Source organism: Vicia villosa, unplaced genomic scaffold (assembly GCF_029867415.1).
Source record: "Vicia villosa cultivar HV-30 ecotype Madison, WI unplaced genomic scaffold, Vvil1.0 ctg.000077F_1_1, whole genome shotgun sequence".
NCBI classification, from domain to species: Eukaryota; Viridiplantae; Streptophyta; class Magnoliopsida; order Fabales; family Fabaceae; genus Vicia; species Vicia villosa.
In genome coordinates this window covers 696,600-714,725 of record NW_026705001.1, presented here as the reverse complement: position 1 = coordinate 714,725, position 18,126 = coordinate 696,600, and the positions used below count along the sequence as shown (strand labels likewise).

Below are 18,126 nucleotides of genomic sequence, written 5' to 3'. Positions count from 1 at the left end.
TTGAAGGGTGATTCTGATTCCTAAGCAGCACACAATTGAGAAGCCTCACAAAATTTATACCTGAATGCCCAATTGCCAAAACATTTCACCAGTATTTATCAAGACTTCTATCTGCATTCTGGCCAACAAATTGATAGAAATGTTTTTAGATGAAATCACAAGTTTCCTCCTATACGAGGCTATACTATTCAAAATCAACAGAGCAGCAAGGACCTACCTTAAGAGATTTACTTTTCCTAAGTCATTGAACTAAGGTATTCCCCCACCAAGGATTGCACTTTCATTTAATAACTTGCAGTCCTAGCATGCATTCACTAAACCAACTCCGATCGGTCAATTATTATAACTTATAAGCATCTAAACTTTCTGCTAGAGATGATATTACTAATAATAGTAATGGGACATCAACTCATAGAACCTTAGAGAGGATCTTTTGTTGTTTAGTTTGACTGGAGAATTTTCAGTATTTAGGGGAGTAGCTTCCTGTGTATTTTTCTTTCCACTATCAATAAATCTGTACCGAATAATTATCTTTCCTCTATTTTGTTCTTTCATAGAACCATAAGTTCCGTAACACTTTCACAATGGTATCATATGTAGAGCTTCTGAATTTTAATGAGAATAAAAGAAGAAAAAAGTTTCATATATACACTAAATGTAGTTAAACAATTTCCTGTGATAGGAAATGAAAAATACATAGAATAGACGATAAAAATGAGCAATCAACTAATTGACAGAGCATGGGATATCGTAAATCATGAAGCTGAAAACTTCTTTCTCTTACCATCCCACCTAAAGCAGGATTGCAAATTCTAATTAATCAACATGATAGGCAGATTTCCAATCTATTACTTGCAGACTAGGGTGATCAACAAATCATTAGAAATGACTTATAGTTACATATTTGAAAGATAAAATCCATACATGAAAGGGTGGGAATGACAATCAACAATTGAGAAATTACTACTAATAAAATATGTGATGGAGGGTTACCTGAAGTTAGAGATTATTGGACCCAGAACAAATGGTGCTTCAGATTCTAAAAATCGTCAGTAAAACATTGAATCGAGGGGAGTTCAATCTGAGGCTTCCACCAGACTTCTCATTTTCTCATGTGTCAATCAAAATGGTTATATATCCATCATCAAACTTCTCTAACATTTAAGTCAGATATGATTACAATATACATGAGAAAGTTGGTATTAAGATAAACAGAGAAGTAAAATATAGTTAGTTTTGATGATACACTTGACCCAAAAGGTTAATTGATCTTGAACATCATAACAAAGTAATTTAAGATCCATTGTGGTTTATTCAAGCTACTAGTGCTAATGCAGTAAAGAAAATGAAATCAATAAAATTGCATCAAATTATGGCTATTCACAAAAAATCAGAACATCAACCAACTACATAGTTTTTATGGAGGAAGAAGAATCTTACAACAAGGTAACGAAACCCAACCCTACCTATAAAATCCTATCCCAATTGGTCACAAAACAGAAATGGCTCCAGCAGAATGGGAACTTTCCCACACTTCAATACCTTCAACATCTTCTCTGCTAATAAACAACCTATCCCCGCCACCTTCAATCTTCTTGATCACTCCTTTCCTCGAGTCCTCTCTCTTATCGACAAAATTCCTCCTATAAACTCCCTCGCCGTCACTCTCCCTCTCCCTCTCACTCTCACATTCTACCACCTCTTGCACCCTTGACCAAACCTCCAACTCTCCACCTCTCCCTACAAAAACTTGTCCCTTGTAACAATGTACCACACTACTAGTACTCCCATCACCACCATCTGTCCATAAACTAGGGTTCTTCTCCTTCAAATAAATCCAAGGATCATCACCCAAACGACGCATATCTGCCATAGCTAAATCCCCGGACTTCGAGCACAACTTAAATAGTAACATCTTTTCAACATCAACCTCTATAGCAGAAAATGAATCCCCAAACCTACTGCTCCTACCCGACGCGCCTGGTTCGTGTGTTTCCCAAACCACCTCCCCGGACTTAGGATCCCACAACCGGATGTATCCGGAGTAACCAAACGCTCCGCCAGTGACCGCGCTCCCTACGAGAACTCCGGTGGACTGTATCCACGTCAATTTCATGGGAACCATGTGCTTCGCCTGGTTCCCCGATTGTCGACCTAATTGCGACACGATCTGGATCTTAGCCTTATCAACCTCGAGGATGCAATTCTCCCTGTGAGAACAATCGAATGAGGCGAAAACGGAATTCTCCGATGCGGTTATCGCGTTGACTCGCGCTTTGAAGATTCGCGGATCCGTTGGATCGCTCCAATGAATTGAACCTACATGGCGACTGCCGGAGAAGTTGTAAAAGTGTAAACCGGCATCGGATGCAGTTCCGACAGCCGCGATCTCTGGCCAGACTCTGCAAATCGATTTGATATCATCGAGGTGAGTGCGAACCGTTGCGGAGTGGATTAGGTTCCAGTCGTAGCTTGATAGTTGACCACCGTGAGCGATCCAGACAGAGCCGTTATCCGCGGCGGTGAAAGTGGAAGGGAAGCCTTCGGATGCAGGACGGACGGTTCCGACAATTGAAGCATCGATGCCGGAGAAGGGCGGTGGAGAAGTGGCGGCCTTGAGGTGAGAGTCAATGCCGTAGAAGTTGGCTTCGTCGGCGAGTTCTTGCTTGGAGAAGCGGAAGGCGGTGGAAGGGAGGTGGGTGGTGCGGAGGAGAGAGAGGAGAACCGAGAAGATCTCTGGGTCGCGGTCTATGAAAACCGGGTTCGGGTCGTTGGAAAAGCGGTTGGATAGTGCGAAAAGGAGGGAGTCTGGACCGCCGGAGCGGATAGTAGAAAGCGTGGTCTCGAAGAGCTTTCCGCCAACGTTAAGCTTGATGCGGTCACTGGTATTGGACTCTACGGTGGCGTTCGAAGTGCTCTCTTCCTCCATTAGTGTAATCCAAAAAATATTGCTTATTGCTTGCTTATTTTGACCAAACAGTGCCTATTATCTTGCTCCTAATGTGTTATGCATATTTTGCCAAATGATTTTTCCGATTATATTAAAAATATGTATTTTTTTTATGTTTATTATTAAAATGTTTATCCGCCAAATTAAAATGTTTCTCTCTCAACTATCATCTCTCCAACTAAAATGTTTTTCTCAAATATTACACCAACATGGTTATATGGTATAATCCACTTGTATAGATTCAGAATCATAAAGCCTTTTAGCACTCTCTAACGCAAACAGAGCTCCCACAATTGTATTTACCACAAGTGGATTATACTCCAAAGTGGGAGGTCATGGGAAACTAGCACTGCAAGTACCACAAAGTCAATGGTCATCTTCTTGTCACCAATTGAAGAAAGAAATAAAGTACCTTATCCAAAAAGGCAACTTGAAAAAAATCGTCCAAAATCGTCACAAAAAGGGGAGGTGAGATTTTCAACCCTACACCTCTAATTGGTCTGCCCCGCTTTTTTTAAGACGGGTTATTGATTGGGCGTTAAAACGGGGCGGGTCGACCAAAAGTCTAGGGAGGTTCATGTACCACCTCGGAGCTACCTCATTGAAAGTGCTGAATCATAATTTGCATTTCAAAGAATCATCGATGCTAATTTTTCCATTTGAGTGTTGATGGAGACGATGGATTTATGTAGGCCGCTCTTTCTGTCGTAGGCTATTAGGGACGAAGACTTGAAGTTCTATGGAATCGAAGTGCCTCAAATTTTATTAGAGAGAGGTTATGGATCCAAGAACTCGTCCCCCACTGTTGGATTGTGTTCATAAGCGGTTGCTGAAGATGCAAGGCTTTGTCTTGCAGGACTTCGTTGTAGCCACACATTCCTCCACAGTGGTCTACATACCCGCTATGAATTAACTATTAATGTTATTGCTGTTGGTGCCTCATCTCACAATTGTGAAATAATGATTAAGGCAACTAAATGTTAAGTGAGAGTGTGGTCTAAGTCAATTTTACCGAGATCTGTCAAGGGCACTCTAAGTCACGACATCGTGTCTCCTTCTACTCCAAAGTGGGAGGTCATGGGAAACGAGCACAACAAGTAGTGCAAGTACCACAAAGTCAATGGTCATCTTCTTGACGGTTGTCACCAATTGAAGAAAGAAATAAAGTACCTTATCCAAAAAGGCAACTTGAAAAAAATCGTCCAAAATCGTCACAAAAAGGGGAGGTGAGATTTTCAACCCTACACCTCTAATTGGTCTGCCCCGCTTTTTTTAAGACGGGTTATTGATTGGGCGTCAAAACGGGGCGGGTCGACCCTTTTGCATCCATATATCCAATGACTCAAATGAATTCTCAAACCCATAATTGCACTTGAATGCATTCGAGTATACGTATGTGTGTCGCCTCCCTAACCTACGTGTGTGGGTGCACATGGAGACCTCTTTCGTAGCAATGTTATGTCTGCACAAAAAGCATTAAAATATATATGTTATAAATGCCAACTACCTTCCATTCAGCGCCACAAGCCCACAACAAAGTTATCTCTTCCTAGCGCATTCATTCAACAGACGAGCTACACCTCGAAGACACCTATTCTTAGGTTGGTCTCATGGATTTCTACTTTAACTTTCCTTGCTTCAAAGTTAATAGCTAAGACTTGGAGAAAATTGTTTCGGGCTCGCCAAAGGCCTAATTTAGCAAAAAAATCATATTCACTAACACACATATGGGTCTTCACTTCTGGATACCGCATAGAAACATAGTTTCCTCCCTCATCATCTCGACTGTTGATTACATCCAACCATTTCCCGCACTCTACGCTGGACAAATTGGAAACAATTTTAACTGTATCTTCTTAAGTGTGTCCTGAGTCACACCTATATATTCTTCTTACATACAATTGCAACTTTCACCTCATTCAAACACTAACTTGAGTGTTAGAGTTCTAACCTTTTGCAAGTACCTCCTCTATGGTCATGTTCAACATTTCATCTATCTTGATTTCACACGATGGTCGTGTTCAACATTTCATCTATCTTGATTTCACTACGGAATAGAAACAGCGGTTACCATGAGAAATTAAAAAAACACATTTTTGTCTTAAGAAACACCCAACTGAGGTTATAGAATCCAATAGGATAATATAGTGTTTGTCACATATTTGGATTGTACGATTTGGATGTGCATTAGATGCTTGTTTGAATTCTACAATTTGAAATAAATTAATACTGAAGATAGTTTAATAGTCACGTTACCCTTGCTTTCAGACGAAAAGTGATGTGTCGGCGTGAATGGAACAAAGACACTATAAAATACAATGAAGAAAGTTTAATAGTCACATTAACCTTGCTTTCAGACGGAAAATGATGTGTCTGGAGTCTATTGATTTTATTTGATTTCTATTAGAAACACAAAATATGTACTTTTCAAAGGGTTTTAGTAGGATTTGAAAAAAAGTGGGAATATATGGATACAAAAAACACAGATTAAATCATGATTAGCTAACATCAAACTAGTTAACAAATTTCAATTCAAATCCAAGCTAAAACTAATGTAAAATTTAATTCAACCAACAAAAAACTCTGATATATGAAACCACAAATTAAATTCTGACTCCATTGTATCGGAGTTGAGGAAACAACAAAAACAAGTATGTGCCGAATATTCAAACAAAACCAGACATTTTGATGCTAGTTACGTGGTTATCCAGTTGCAGAAGATTTCAGAACAGTTAATTGGCAAGAAAGAATTCAAGAAACAAGATTATCCTAAAGCTGAGACAATTTGATAAGAAGATGGAACAAGATTGAAAGGTGGGAAAATCTTCTAAGGTGTTAACAAGACAACATAAAGACTAGTTTGAAAAATACAACATTTTGAACAATGACTACCTTGACTAAAACATCATTTACATTGCATTACATTACATAATTCCATGTTTTTTTCTAATCACATTACACAACATCTCATGATCTCGTTGTTGTCTTGCTGTCATCCCAGACGTATCCTTAAAGAGAAATTCTAGCTCAAACTCTCTCTCCTTCAGATTCAACTCTTTCTCCTTCAACTTATTTTGTTCATCTTGGATTCGTGCCATTTCTGCCATGACAAGAACTTTTGTCTTCGGAATCTTTTCCATTTCAATTACCTCAACATTAGCCGAAGATGTTTCCTCCGATTTTGACTTTCCCTTTCTTTTCTCAACTTCTGTCTCCGTTGGACAAACCACGGTAGGTGAAGCTGCATTGTATTCACAACTTGAAGGTGTCTCGAGATTAGAAGTTGTCGAGTATGTTCCAGAAGCAGAAACCTTTGTTCGTTTACTAGTTCCTTCAAATGATGCATTCAACCATTTAGGTTCATCTTTCAACAATCGCCACGCAAACTCTAACTTGAAGTGTTCGCCTTCGTCTTGATAATAAAGTGTATACGCATTTCCCATGATATCAGACTCAGAGCTGCCACTTTTCTTTTTCTCAAAGGCTGCTTTGTAGCATCCTGCAAAATTTTTAACTATGTTACTCAACCTATGCCATCGCGATTTTATTTGTGACTCTCCCCTCGGTTTGAAACGGCCACGACACTCATTATAATTATTTTTCATTCTTGACCAAAAGGAATCTGCTCTTTTGTTTGCCTCGACAATCGCAATCCTGGGAACATTTAGCCATGCTTGGATCAGAATTCTATCTTCTCCCGGGGTGAACTTTGTTCTTGGCTTTTTTTTAGTTGATAGTTGTTCTTCACCAAGCATAACATTATTCAACCCAAACTGGCTTGAAATCGGAGGGGTTTGAGCCTGAAAACAATACCATAATAATTACTGAACGTTTAACCCATTGACACTTTCAGAGCTCCCCGGACACCCTAACATATTGATTACTAATTTGTTTAGAGAAAATCAAACTATATTCACCAGAAAATGAAGAACTATATCATGCCAAACTGTCAAACTGAAAAACATGCCAAACCAGATAATTGTAAAATGAATTGTTATGGATGAAAATTTTACACAACTAAGAAGAGTATTTAATATTCATACCAAAATAGTTCATAGTATTCAGGCACTAGGCTCTGTCCTAATAAAGATGTGGTATCAGACAGCACAATCTAAGATTTAGTATCACCCTAAACGATTTGAATGAGTAATTACGTGCAATCGATTTATAAAGCAATTCAGAATAACCACGACACTAAAAACGTTTTAGCCCATCATAGGCCGCAATGGCGTTATTATATAGGGGATTTTTGGCCTTCCGCCATTGACAACATTAAAAATAACTGCTGAGCCTAAAAGTAATTGACAAATACCTTAGATAGACCGGTTAACCCATCTCTAGCGTTTGGAATGATCATAATCCCCGGAGGTGCTTCAGGAGCCATATTCCTAAAGGTGAGCACCTGTCAAACAGAAAAGATGAAGGGATTATCAATTGCTAAATCCAATAAAATAGCTTGCTTGCTTGACCAGTATAGGCTTTACTGTGTAAAGAAAAATTAACAAACCAGAAGGTTTAACAGACAATGTGAAAGATTCAGGACTTTCACTGAAACTGGAAAAACAAAAGAGAACCACATTTCATAGGACAACAATAAAGTTTCAACAAACATTATTAAGTGGGGGATAATTCCATAAATCATCAGACTCAAACAGTACCTCATGATTCTCATAAAACATAGTAGAAGATTTTTCCGTTTTGATGCTCCTCCTATCAAACCTGTTCATCACAGAATACATGAGAAAACATTTATGAATAGTGAATACTATGATTTTAAAAAATTATCAATTAAAAATAAATAAACACAAACATGATAAAAGGGGAAAACAATTCAGCACCATATATCTACATAAAATACACAGGTAGATCATCACATTATAAAAATGTAAGGTTTAAAGAGTTTTTGCGAATCAATTGATGATATCACAGTATAACAGATTTCAAGGGAGAAGAATGCAGGATAAAAAACCCAGAGGTTTGAGAAACAAGTTGGGAGAGGAGAATGGGATTAAAAAAGCTTACATGGATGGAGGATAAGATTCAGAGACAGAGGAAGTAGTAGCAAGAACAGCTTCTTTGTTTGAAGCCATGGGACAAAGAACAAATGAGACCAGATTACTGTGAGAAAATGGTGTCCTGTTTTATACTGCTGACTTGAGTATGATGATCCTCCAAGACCGAATTGGGCCCCACTCTTTGAGTTTTATTTTACGGTCTGTTTGGTTAGGAGAAGAAAGTGAGAAGAGAGAAATAAGTGAGAAAGTATATGAGAAGAGAGAAATGTGTGAGAAATTAAGTAGATTTGGTGTATTGTTTGTTATAAGAGAAAGATAAGAGAAATAGAAAAGAAAGAAGTGTTGATATTTTTAAAAGTACAAATATATCCTTAAATTAAAAATGATTCTCATTAATTTTTATAATTTATAAACAATTAATTTTATTAGTTAATTAATTTATCTATATTAATTTATATAATTTAAGAAAGATTTTAATTATTTTAATTATTATTTTAATTCAACTTATATATTAATTAAATTGAGTTAAATATCTTACTCCCTGTTTTACAAACCGTCATTTGAAATTATCCAGACATATGGCTGCTATCTACTATTATTTAAAACACGAGCACAAACAAACTTTTTATATATGGATGATGCATACATACAAATACAAACAAACTTTTTATATATGGATGATGCATACATACAAATACAAACAAATACAAGGAAAGGGTAAAATTGGAATAATAAAAAACTAAACACCCTTTCTCAGCTTTCTTCACAATATTAGAGAGATTGGAAATCGTGTGGACCCCGTGTCAACTTAATCACTCTCTCCTACTTCTCTGATTAACCAAACAAGAGAAGTTTAGATCTTCTCCTCAACTTCTCTCTTAGCAATTTCTCTCTTTCTTATTTCTCTCAAACCAAACGGACCCTTAGGGAATTTCTTATAGTACCCTATATATTCAAGAAAGATTCTAGGCAATTCTTAAAAAGCTCATTAACTTTTAAAAATGTATTTTCGGACACATTTTTTTTTATAAATATAGGTTTATTTCGGAGATGCATTTCAGTAAAAGTTTCGGAGATGCATTTTCGAAATGTATACCACAGTTCCACAATTTATTTTTCAACGATTTTCATATGAATAACACAAAATGTAAATCATCAGAACATTTTCTCATGTTCGGCTATAATAACAATATGAATACAACGACATGTATATAAATAATAGTCAAGACTACAAAATAGATCAAGAGTATCAAGAGTTACACCAAAGTCGATAATAAAATACAATCCCAAAATATATCAAGTGTACAAATGTCAAGACTAATGTGTATGTCAGACTATGAGCCGGCTCCGCACTCTCCCCGCGTTCTTGTGTTGTCTCCTATACTGCAGAGCCTCCCGAGCCTCCGTTATCATGGTATTTATAACACCTATCGCCTTAGAGCCATGAGGAAAGAATCCTCCATTAATATTCGTCTGCCCAATTTTCATAATACGACGACACTTAGGCAAGACATCATGAGCATGATCGGCATATAATAAAACAAACATTTTTTAAATTAATAGTTCCAATCAATTTTTACCTCTCTGTCCCAGATATTTTGGCAACATGGTCCAGGTAAAAAGGCAACAGTGATAAGTCGAAATGCCCTCCTCCAAAACTCACATGTGCTGCAGGTGCAGCCTCATCTACATGGGCCTGGACCTGTGATGCCTCAGGTGCCACTTGGGACTGGGGCTGAGATGCATCGAGTACCACCGGTGTGGCCTGGGACTGGGGTTGGGACGCATATCAGGTATCGCTGGTGTGGCTTGGGACTAGGGTACGTTCTCAGGTGTGGCCTAGGGTTGTGATGCCTCTCCTGCCTCATGTACCTGCATATGTGAATTCATGCATCTACGTGAAGATGAAGGCAGGGAGGCATGAGCAGGAAAACCTTGCCTGTTACGGGAGGACGATGAAGAAGAAGAAGGCAGAGAGACATGAATCCCGAAACCTGACGCCGCCTCCGCCATAACCTGTCTAGAGGTAGAAGGAGCTTAAGATGTGTGACTTTTTCCCCTCTGAACTGAAGCATGCGATGCTACCCTGACGTGTCTCAACCTGGATTGTCTGTCAGTCATAACTCTTGTAAAAGGACAAAATAAACGTTACACAATGACTCATGATTAAATAAAGGAAAATAATGCAGGAAGATGTATTTAGGAGTTGCATCTCCAATTTTTATGTAATCGTTGAAAAATTTCGGAGATGCTTCTCCGAAAAATTTATGCAACCTTATTCAGCGTCAATGGCGACTTGCAGGGTCTGAGGACCTCAAAAAAATGTCACTGTTCGTCAAAACAACCTAACTAAAACGTTCTATCGTAGTTCTAAGCTAGCAAACACTTAAAATATTTCAATTTTCTAATCTAAAACTCAAATTCTAAACTATTTTATATTAACTCTAAAAAGTTCAAAAAAAAAAAAACTTTCAAAATCTCTCAAAAACTTGATTCTTGATGCTTGATGAAACTTGAATATTGATGTTAGATGAAGATTGATTATTGTATGATGATTTTTTATGAAGTTTCACACAATGGGGTTGGGAGTGTTTTGAAAGATTGGGTTTTGAAATGAGTATCTGAAAATGAGGGAGGGAAGAGACGATGACACGTATTTGAGACAATATCGTCCGGAGACACATCTATGAAAGGATGTCAGAGATGTATCTCCAGAATATTTCTGCGTAACATCTGGTCTTAAGGCAACGCGTGCACTAAAGTTGGAGTGCGTCCAGAGATGCAACTACATAAATATTACATATATGCATCTCTGGAGAATTCTTTTCACTGATTAAGGGTCTTGTTCAATAATGTGTATACTTTTGGTGCTTTTGGAGATACATCTCCGGAAATCTGAGAACATTTTGATGTGTTCGGAGATACATCTCCATAATCTGTAGATATATTGATATTTTCGCGCGGTGCGCTAGAAAGTTATAGGGTGCATTAAGAAATTCTCTTATTTTAAGGCTACACTAAACTATGTAAAATTTTCTTTTTTGGATGAGCTTTTTATCTCATATTTTAGAAAGTCAAACGCCCATAATTTTTTAACGTTCATTTTTCAATTATTGTTATTAGTTAATAATATATTAAACACACTTATTTGCACTAATGGTTAATAAATATTAATTACCATACGTATTTACCAACAAGTCTTAAATGCAGTACATCAATTAGTAGAAAGGTTGCACGGAAAAAGTAAAAGTCCTAACTTTCTCATTGCTCAATGTAATGCATTTCTCAATGTCTAATGCTGCTGAAGTATAAAGTTATGGGTGGAAATAGACTGGGTTGATCTAGGTTTTTCCAAATCTAAGCTTAGTCTGCCAAAAAAATTGAAGCCTTAGCATGACCTATAGCTTGTCATAGGCTTATTTTAGGCCTAAGACTGACCTTTTCGAAAGTTTGATCAACCTGTTAGCCTATATAAAGTCTATTTGTTTTAGACATGTGTAAATAAGGAATTTAAGTAATGTTTAGATAGACTAACAAACTAAAAGACCAATGACACTAAAAGTTTGTTTGCATAAACTTATTTTAACTGATCTATTAACATAAGTTTTGTGAGACTATTTGTTTAAGATAACATCTGAAAACGACTTATAACATTGTTCATAAGATGGTTTAGTCTTGTTTTCATAAGTTCGCCAAGATAACCAAGTTTTATTTATATATTTTAATTCAAAGTACAAAACATAACATAATGATAACGAAAAAATTATTTATATTTATTTAAATAGTCCGATCTGATAGACTTAAAAGGTTTTTTTATGATTAGATACATAGTCTTTTTAACTAAATAGACTTATAAAAAAGCCTAGACCTTTTCTATTTAAAAAAAAAATTATTTTCACCTTATTTATTTGCACAACAAATATAAACGTAGTAATTTGTGTTTGTTTATATATTTATTTGTTTAAATATACATCTGATCTATGTTAATATACTTTTTTTTTTAATGTTTCAATGCCTAGAATTTATTTGTTTAGTTTTGAGAAACTCTAACATATGTATGAAATATTTATTTTAATTTTATATCACTAATATAAAAAAATATATAAAAGAATATATCAATAAGTCAATTTTAATATAACATTGATATTTTTTCCTTTAAATGTAGAGATTAACTACTATGTATTAGCGCCGTTAAAAAAACTATGAATTGAATCGAATCGAATTGAAATTAAAATAATCCATTATCGAGCTGTTATATTTGGTTAGTGAACTAAATCATATTGTACAAACAGTTCTAGAATCAAACCAAAAATATAACTGAAGTGAACCGAAATTATAACCAAACCGAACTAAAACTATAACCAAACCGAACTGAACTTGAAAATGAAAAATATAAAAACAAGTTTAATTTTTTTTTAAATTAAAAATAGTTTAATGGTTCGGTTCTTTAATAAATGGTTCAGTTTAGGAAAAATTAACTTCTAACGGTTCGGTACAGTTCAAAATTTCAAAACAGTATACCAAACCAATGACTATGGATCGGTTCGAAGTAAATTGAAACGGTCTGGTTCATTTTGAATAAATTTTATTTTGGTTTAGTTCGGTTCAGTTTTTTCTTCAGTGAACCATACTATTAACAACCCTGTTATGCACTATCAGTGTAAAAAGTTTTACATTGTCAATTCATCACCATCACCCGTTTGCATTATTTATAGGTAGTTAAAATGAAAGTCAAATTTCTTCTAACATTCAACATTTATAATTATTTGAGTGTGTAAAAATCCTTTTACACACGGTCACGATTTCAATTAAATTCTTTTTTTTGTAAGCAAGGATTAGATTAAATGAGTAATAGGGGTACTCAACCGCGATTACAAAAACCGAGAGAGAACTCGAAAAGAGGAGATATTACTGCCTAAATGAAACTTAAGCTAAATAATACAAATGGTCTTTGTAAAACTCATAAAAAATACATTTGGTATAATTAATATCATCTATAAAAGACCACTTCCACGCCAACACTTTAATATTCCAAACAACATCTGAAGCATTGCACTTTTCGCTCTTAACAAAACTCTGTTCCTCAATACCCAATTGCTCCAACAAACTGCTATCCAAATGCTACATTCATTACCAAGTTTGACCTTTTTCTTCTTAAAGAAACGAAACCAATGCAAAAAGATCAACCACGCATTCTCCTCGTTACGAATAACTATCCCTATCCCAATAGATATCTCATGCCAAACCGACCAAGAAAATTCACAAGACCATAGAAGATGGAATAAAGTTTCCACTTCCGCTGCACACAAAACACAACTAAGCTCAGAATTATGGTTCAAAATACCTTTACGCAATAATTGATCCTTCGAAGCTACCCAATTCCAGAAACATCTCCACCCGAAAAACCTGGATTATGAACGGAACCTTGAGCTTCCACAACAGAGAGAAGGCCTTTTCTTTAATTGGCTTTGTCCCCACGACAGTCGGAAAATTGTTAAGCAAGTTGTAGCCAGTTCTAACCGAGTAACCAACCTCCAAATCTGGGATCCAAGATACCATATCTGTTGCCTCCCTTGCCACTGACACTTCAGACAAAAAATCCTGCAGATGCCGCTCTTCCCTCCTATTGTCCATGAATAGATTTGGTCCATTAAATTATTTTTTACTCTTTCTTCTTTAGTGAGTTTTGGGAACCAGAAGCTTGCAAACCGAAACTGCCCCACTCCCAAGAATCCGAGCTCCAAGAGCCTATCTCTACCACTGTCTTCTTTTTGAGAGAACCCGTTTCAAATAAAGCCGAAAACATATTTTTAAAAGGACCGCAACTGACCCAATTGGCGTGCCAAAACGGAATATCAATACCTTTACCGAAAGTGAACCTTCATTTACCAGAAAAAACATCCACTTGATGTCTCTTATTCAAGGAACAAATGTCTTTCCACCAAGATAATTTGGAAATGCTACTACTCGAACCGATTTCAGATAGTATTTCATGATTCAAACACCCATACCTCGCCTTCAGAATGTTAATCCTCACCCTTCAAAATTCTCCATTTCCATTTCATCAACAAGGCTATGTTGAATTCGTCTATCCTTTTCAAACCTAACCCCCCCCTCTCAATCGACCGACAAACAATATTCCACCATAACCAATGAATCCTCCTTCTGTCTTCTGTTTCGCCCGAAAGAAAGTTGTTTTGAATTTTAGCTATTTCTTTACAAATCGTCACCAGAGCTCTATAAAAGAAAAGTTGAAAAATTGACAACCTACGTAAAACAAACTTTAACAATTAAGAAACCCTCTATCTAACAAGACAATCACGTCTTCAACTTTAAAATTAACAAACACCGCTTCGCGTCAGACCCTATCCAAATACCAAAAAAGAGAACATTTTATCTTCATCATGCAAAATAAAAAGTTAGCAACATTAGTATATAACATTATTTTTATACTAAAAGCAAAATAACATACTAAAACCAAAATTAAAAAAAAATTACAAAACTAAAAAATAAAAGATAGTACAGCTGCAAGACCATAGTACATATTCAAATCTAAACTGTTTTAACACGTGAATTTCACCCAAGAAAAAAATTATCATGTGTAACCGGTAAAAAAAAATTGTTAACACTAAAATAGTGTGAATATTTGTTTTGACCGAAAAAGTGTGATATTTTTTCGATACAGAAAAAAAAAATGATATATAAATATACTCTGATATTTTGTTGGAGAAAAAGACACATATTGTAGTGAGGTGATTGTGTTTGATTCCCAATCTGAAACCCTAATAATCAATCACCTTCACTTCACGCGAACAACAAACAATGGTGAGAAAGAGAAAGCTCGTCGCTAAATCTTCTCAACCAGAGGAACCACCACTCAAACAGCATCACTCTCAGCCCGAACCCGAACCGGAACCCTATATTCCCACCGAAGAATACGAAGAAGTTGAGGAGGAAGTTGAGTATGAAGAGGTTGAGGAAGTAGAGGAGGAGGAAGAAGAGGAGGTGGAGGAGGAAGAAGAAGACGGAGGAGAACAAGCTCAAGGTGGAGAATACGTGGAAGAAGACGATGAACCGATTAAGGATCTAGTGGAGCCTTTCACAAAGGAACAGATCGCGACTCTCCTTTGCGATGCGGCGGCTAAACACCGCGATGTCGCGGACCGGATCAGGAAGATTGCGGATGGAGATGCTTCGCATAGGAAGATTTTTGTTCATGGTTTGGGGTGGGACACGACTTCCGCAACGCTGATTAACGCCTTTTCGCAATACGGTGAAATTGAGGATTGTAAAGCTGTTACTGATAAGGTTTCTGGGAAATCTAAGGGTTATGGGTTTATTCTTTTTAAAAAGAGGAGTGGGGCGAGGAATGCTTTGAAGGAGCCGCAGAAGAAGATTGGGAACCGGATGACGGCGTGTCAGCTGGCATCTATTGGTCCTGTGCAGCAAACTCCGCAGCCGACGGCGCAGTTGGTGCCACCTGGGTCGGAGTATACACAGAGGAAGATTTATATCAGTAATGTTGGTCCTGAATTGGATCCGCAGAAGCTGTTTGCTTATTTCTCGAGGTTTGGGGAAATTGAGGAAGGGCCGTTAGGGCTTGACAAGGCGACGGGGAAGCCGAAAGGGTTTTGCTTGTTTGTTTATAAGAGTCCTGAGAGTGCAAGGAGGTCGTTGGAGGAGCCTCATAAGGAATTTGAGGGACATATTTTGCATTGCCAGAGGGCAATTGATGGTCCTAAGGCGGGGAAGACACAACATCAACAACCTCAGCAGCAACAACACGTGAGTTCATTGAATCAATTGAACCAACTGAACCCATTGACTCAGAGGACACAATTTCAGAGAAATGACAATGTTGGATATGTTGGTGGTAGTAGTGTTGCAGTTAGCCAACCAGGGCATTTAATGGCACCGGCTGGACCAACAATCGGGTACAACCAGGCCGCCGCTTCTGCTGCACAGGGGCTGAACCCGGTGCTGACGCCTGCACTTGGACAGGCTTTGACGGCACTACTTGCATCTCAGGGTGCTACTTTGGGGCTGAGTGATTTGTTGGGGAGTCTTGGAACGAGTAATGCTCTTAATCATGGTGGTGTTCCTGCTGCAGGTCATGGAGTTCAGAGTGGGTACAGTGCTCAGCCTACTATAAGTCCATCAGTTATGGGAGCATATGGGAATTCAGTACCACAGGTTGGGTTGCAGGTGCAATATCCCAACCAGCAAATTGGACAGGGTGGTTCCGGAAGAGGGCAATATGGCGGTTCTGCGCCTTACATGGGGCACTAAGTGGGTGGCAGGTATGTTTAAAGGATGGTATTCATATTTTCTCCTTCAATTGGTTTATCCTCCTCCCTTTTAGCTTGTTTTTGATATTTTAATATCTGTTGGATGCTATTTTTTGCTTGTGTTGTGATGAGAAATAGGGAAGCAATTTGGAGAAAGGTATAGCAAGCTATTTTTTTAGTCTAGTCCTAGTATCTAGTTTTCAAGGGTGTGAAATAGGTTATATTGATTATCTATCATGAGTTCACTCTATACCCGCCTAGTTGTTTTTGACAAAACAAATACTTAGTTCCTTGATTTTTCTTTTTATGTTCATTTAGTACCTCCTTTCCCAGGATTTCCCTTCCCGAGTTCTCCCGTTATGATCTTTTTGTTAGTAGCCAAAAAATAATTTAGGGTTTTTCTTTGTTTGATATTTTTTGATATCGTTGGTGATTGAGAATTAACAACTTTGCACTTAGTGTTATCTATAACGCATTGTGCAGCACTGTACATTCATAAGCAACTTTTTTTAATAGTTGGAACTTTTGTGAGTTTATGTGTGTGCGTGCATAGTTTCTTCTTTAATGCACATAGCTTTATTTTCAAAGGAACATGCATCAATAAACTGGACAAGCTTTATTACTTTAGCTTGATTAAAATATTTGTGAGAGTAAAGGGGAGTTGGTTTATTTGCGTTCTGAAATTATGGGAAGAAGCGAAGCAATGAGTCTTTTAAGTTTATCACATATGGAGTGCTTTTTGGCAGCCTATCTGTTATAGTGTTGTTTGTAGTCTCAGTTTGATTTGCACTGACTTTGCTATTCAGATTTTTTTCCTAAATTTCTGCGCACATCACTCTTATTTGCACCAACTTCAGTAATCCTATTATATTCTTGCTTGCTTGCGAGTTAAGGAACTCAACCGAGTTGAACTCTTTTATGAACTTCTTAGTCATGCTTATGATCTGCTTAGTTTCTTTAACCAATTTATGAAAAAGATTTTTTCTTGTTTTCTTCTCACTAAAATCTACCTTTTACAGCCTCTTATTTGTTTGAATAGACGTTTTCTAATGTTTTTGGCTAATAAGCGTCGTAATTTTAGAAATATTTTTAATAAAACATTTTATATCACACCTTCCATATACCCAAGATGTTCAATTCTAATCATTTTGAGCTGGAAGGTTGACATATAATTCTCAACCAGTTTTGCGAAATATTTGTTTTTCGGGTCCTTATTTTACTATTTCCAACATAAATTGTTTTTAACGCTTTTATATTTTGGACTATTCCGTTCTATTTTCAACTTAAATTGTTTATCGTGATTTTTATTCATTTTGCAGATACTACATAAGTGCATCAGTCTTTTATTACTGGCACGGTGATTCTTCTGAAGTTTAAGGAGCTGATGCAATTGGCGTGTTTAAAAAGAAATATAACCTAGTACACTGATCAGAATATTTAAATTACCAAACCGTGTTCTGTTTTTCGCTGCCTAGTTTTTCATAATATCTTTTATTTCAAAATATTGTATTATTTTGACTTAGTTTATCTTCTAAAAACCTATGGAACTGTTTTTAGTAGTACTTTGAACTATATTTACATCCTTACTATCACTGGTTGGATGCTGAACAAGTTATATTTTAAATTTTATGTTTGTGTGGACCATTTTGCGTCGTAAACTTGGTGTTCAAGAGCTGCTAGCCATTGTTTTTTGTTATTGAATACTGTTTTTGCTTTGTTTTAATTTAATTTCTTTTTTGAAATACAGTGATGTGCATAATATACTAAGTGCAATCTGTTCTTGCTACCTGATAGAAACCGGCACCAAAGTACTGATTAATAGTAATAACTGACTTTTATTTATGGCAGAATATGCTTATAAACAGACACATAA

General features: G+C 36.7%; 3 protein-coding genes across 3 annotated transcripts; 1 reads left to right on the top strand and 2 right to left on the bottom strand.

Annotated features, from left to right (window-relative positions):
* Positions 1-1,337: 1,337 nt before the first annotated feature.
* LOC131623698 (protein ENDOPLASMIC RETICULUM-ARRESTED PEN3-like) lies at positions 1,338-3,007 on the bottom strand. The gene has a single exon (XM_058894715.1). The coding sequence runs from the start codon at positions 2,927-2,929 to the stop codon at positions 1,490-1,492; it is 1,440 nt and encodes a 479-aa protein (XP_058750698.1). The 5' UTR covers positions 2,930-3,007; the 3' UTR covers positions 1,338-1,489.
* A 2,750-nt stretch (positions 3,008-5,757) lies between these two features.
* On the bottom strand, positions 5,758-8,088 carry LOC131623655 (glutathione S-transferase T3-like). Its single transcript, XM_058894665.1, has 4 exons — positions 7,973-8,088; positions 7,609-7,669; positions 7,263-7,352; positions 5,758-6,750 (listed from the first exon to the last, which is right to left on the bottom strand). The coding sequence occupies exons 1-4, from the start codon at positions 8,038-8,040 to the stop codon at positions 5,875-5,877; spliced, it is 1,095 nt and encodes a 364-aa protein (XP_058750648.1). The 5' UTR covers positions 8,041-8,088; the 3' UTR covers positions 5,758-5,874.
* A 6,596-nt stretch (positions 8,089-14,684) lies between these two features.
* Positions 14,685-17,911, top strand: LOC131623696 (UBP1-associated protein 2B-like). Its single transcript, XM_058894714.1, has 2 exons — positions 14,685-16,265; positions 17,573-17,911. Exon 1 carries the CDS (start codon positions 14,788-14,790, stop codon positions 16,252-16,254), a length of 1,467 nt encoding a protein of 488 aa, XP_058750697.1. The 5' UTR covers positions 14,685-14,787; the 3' UTR covers positions 16,255-16,265; positions 17,573-17,911.
* Positions 17,912-18,126: the final 215 nt, after the last annotated feature.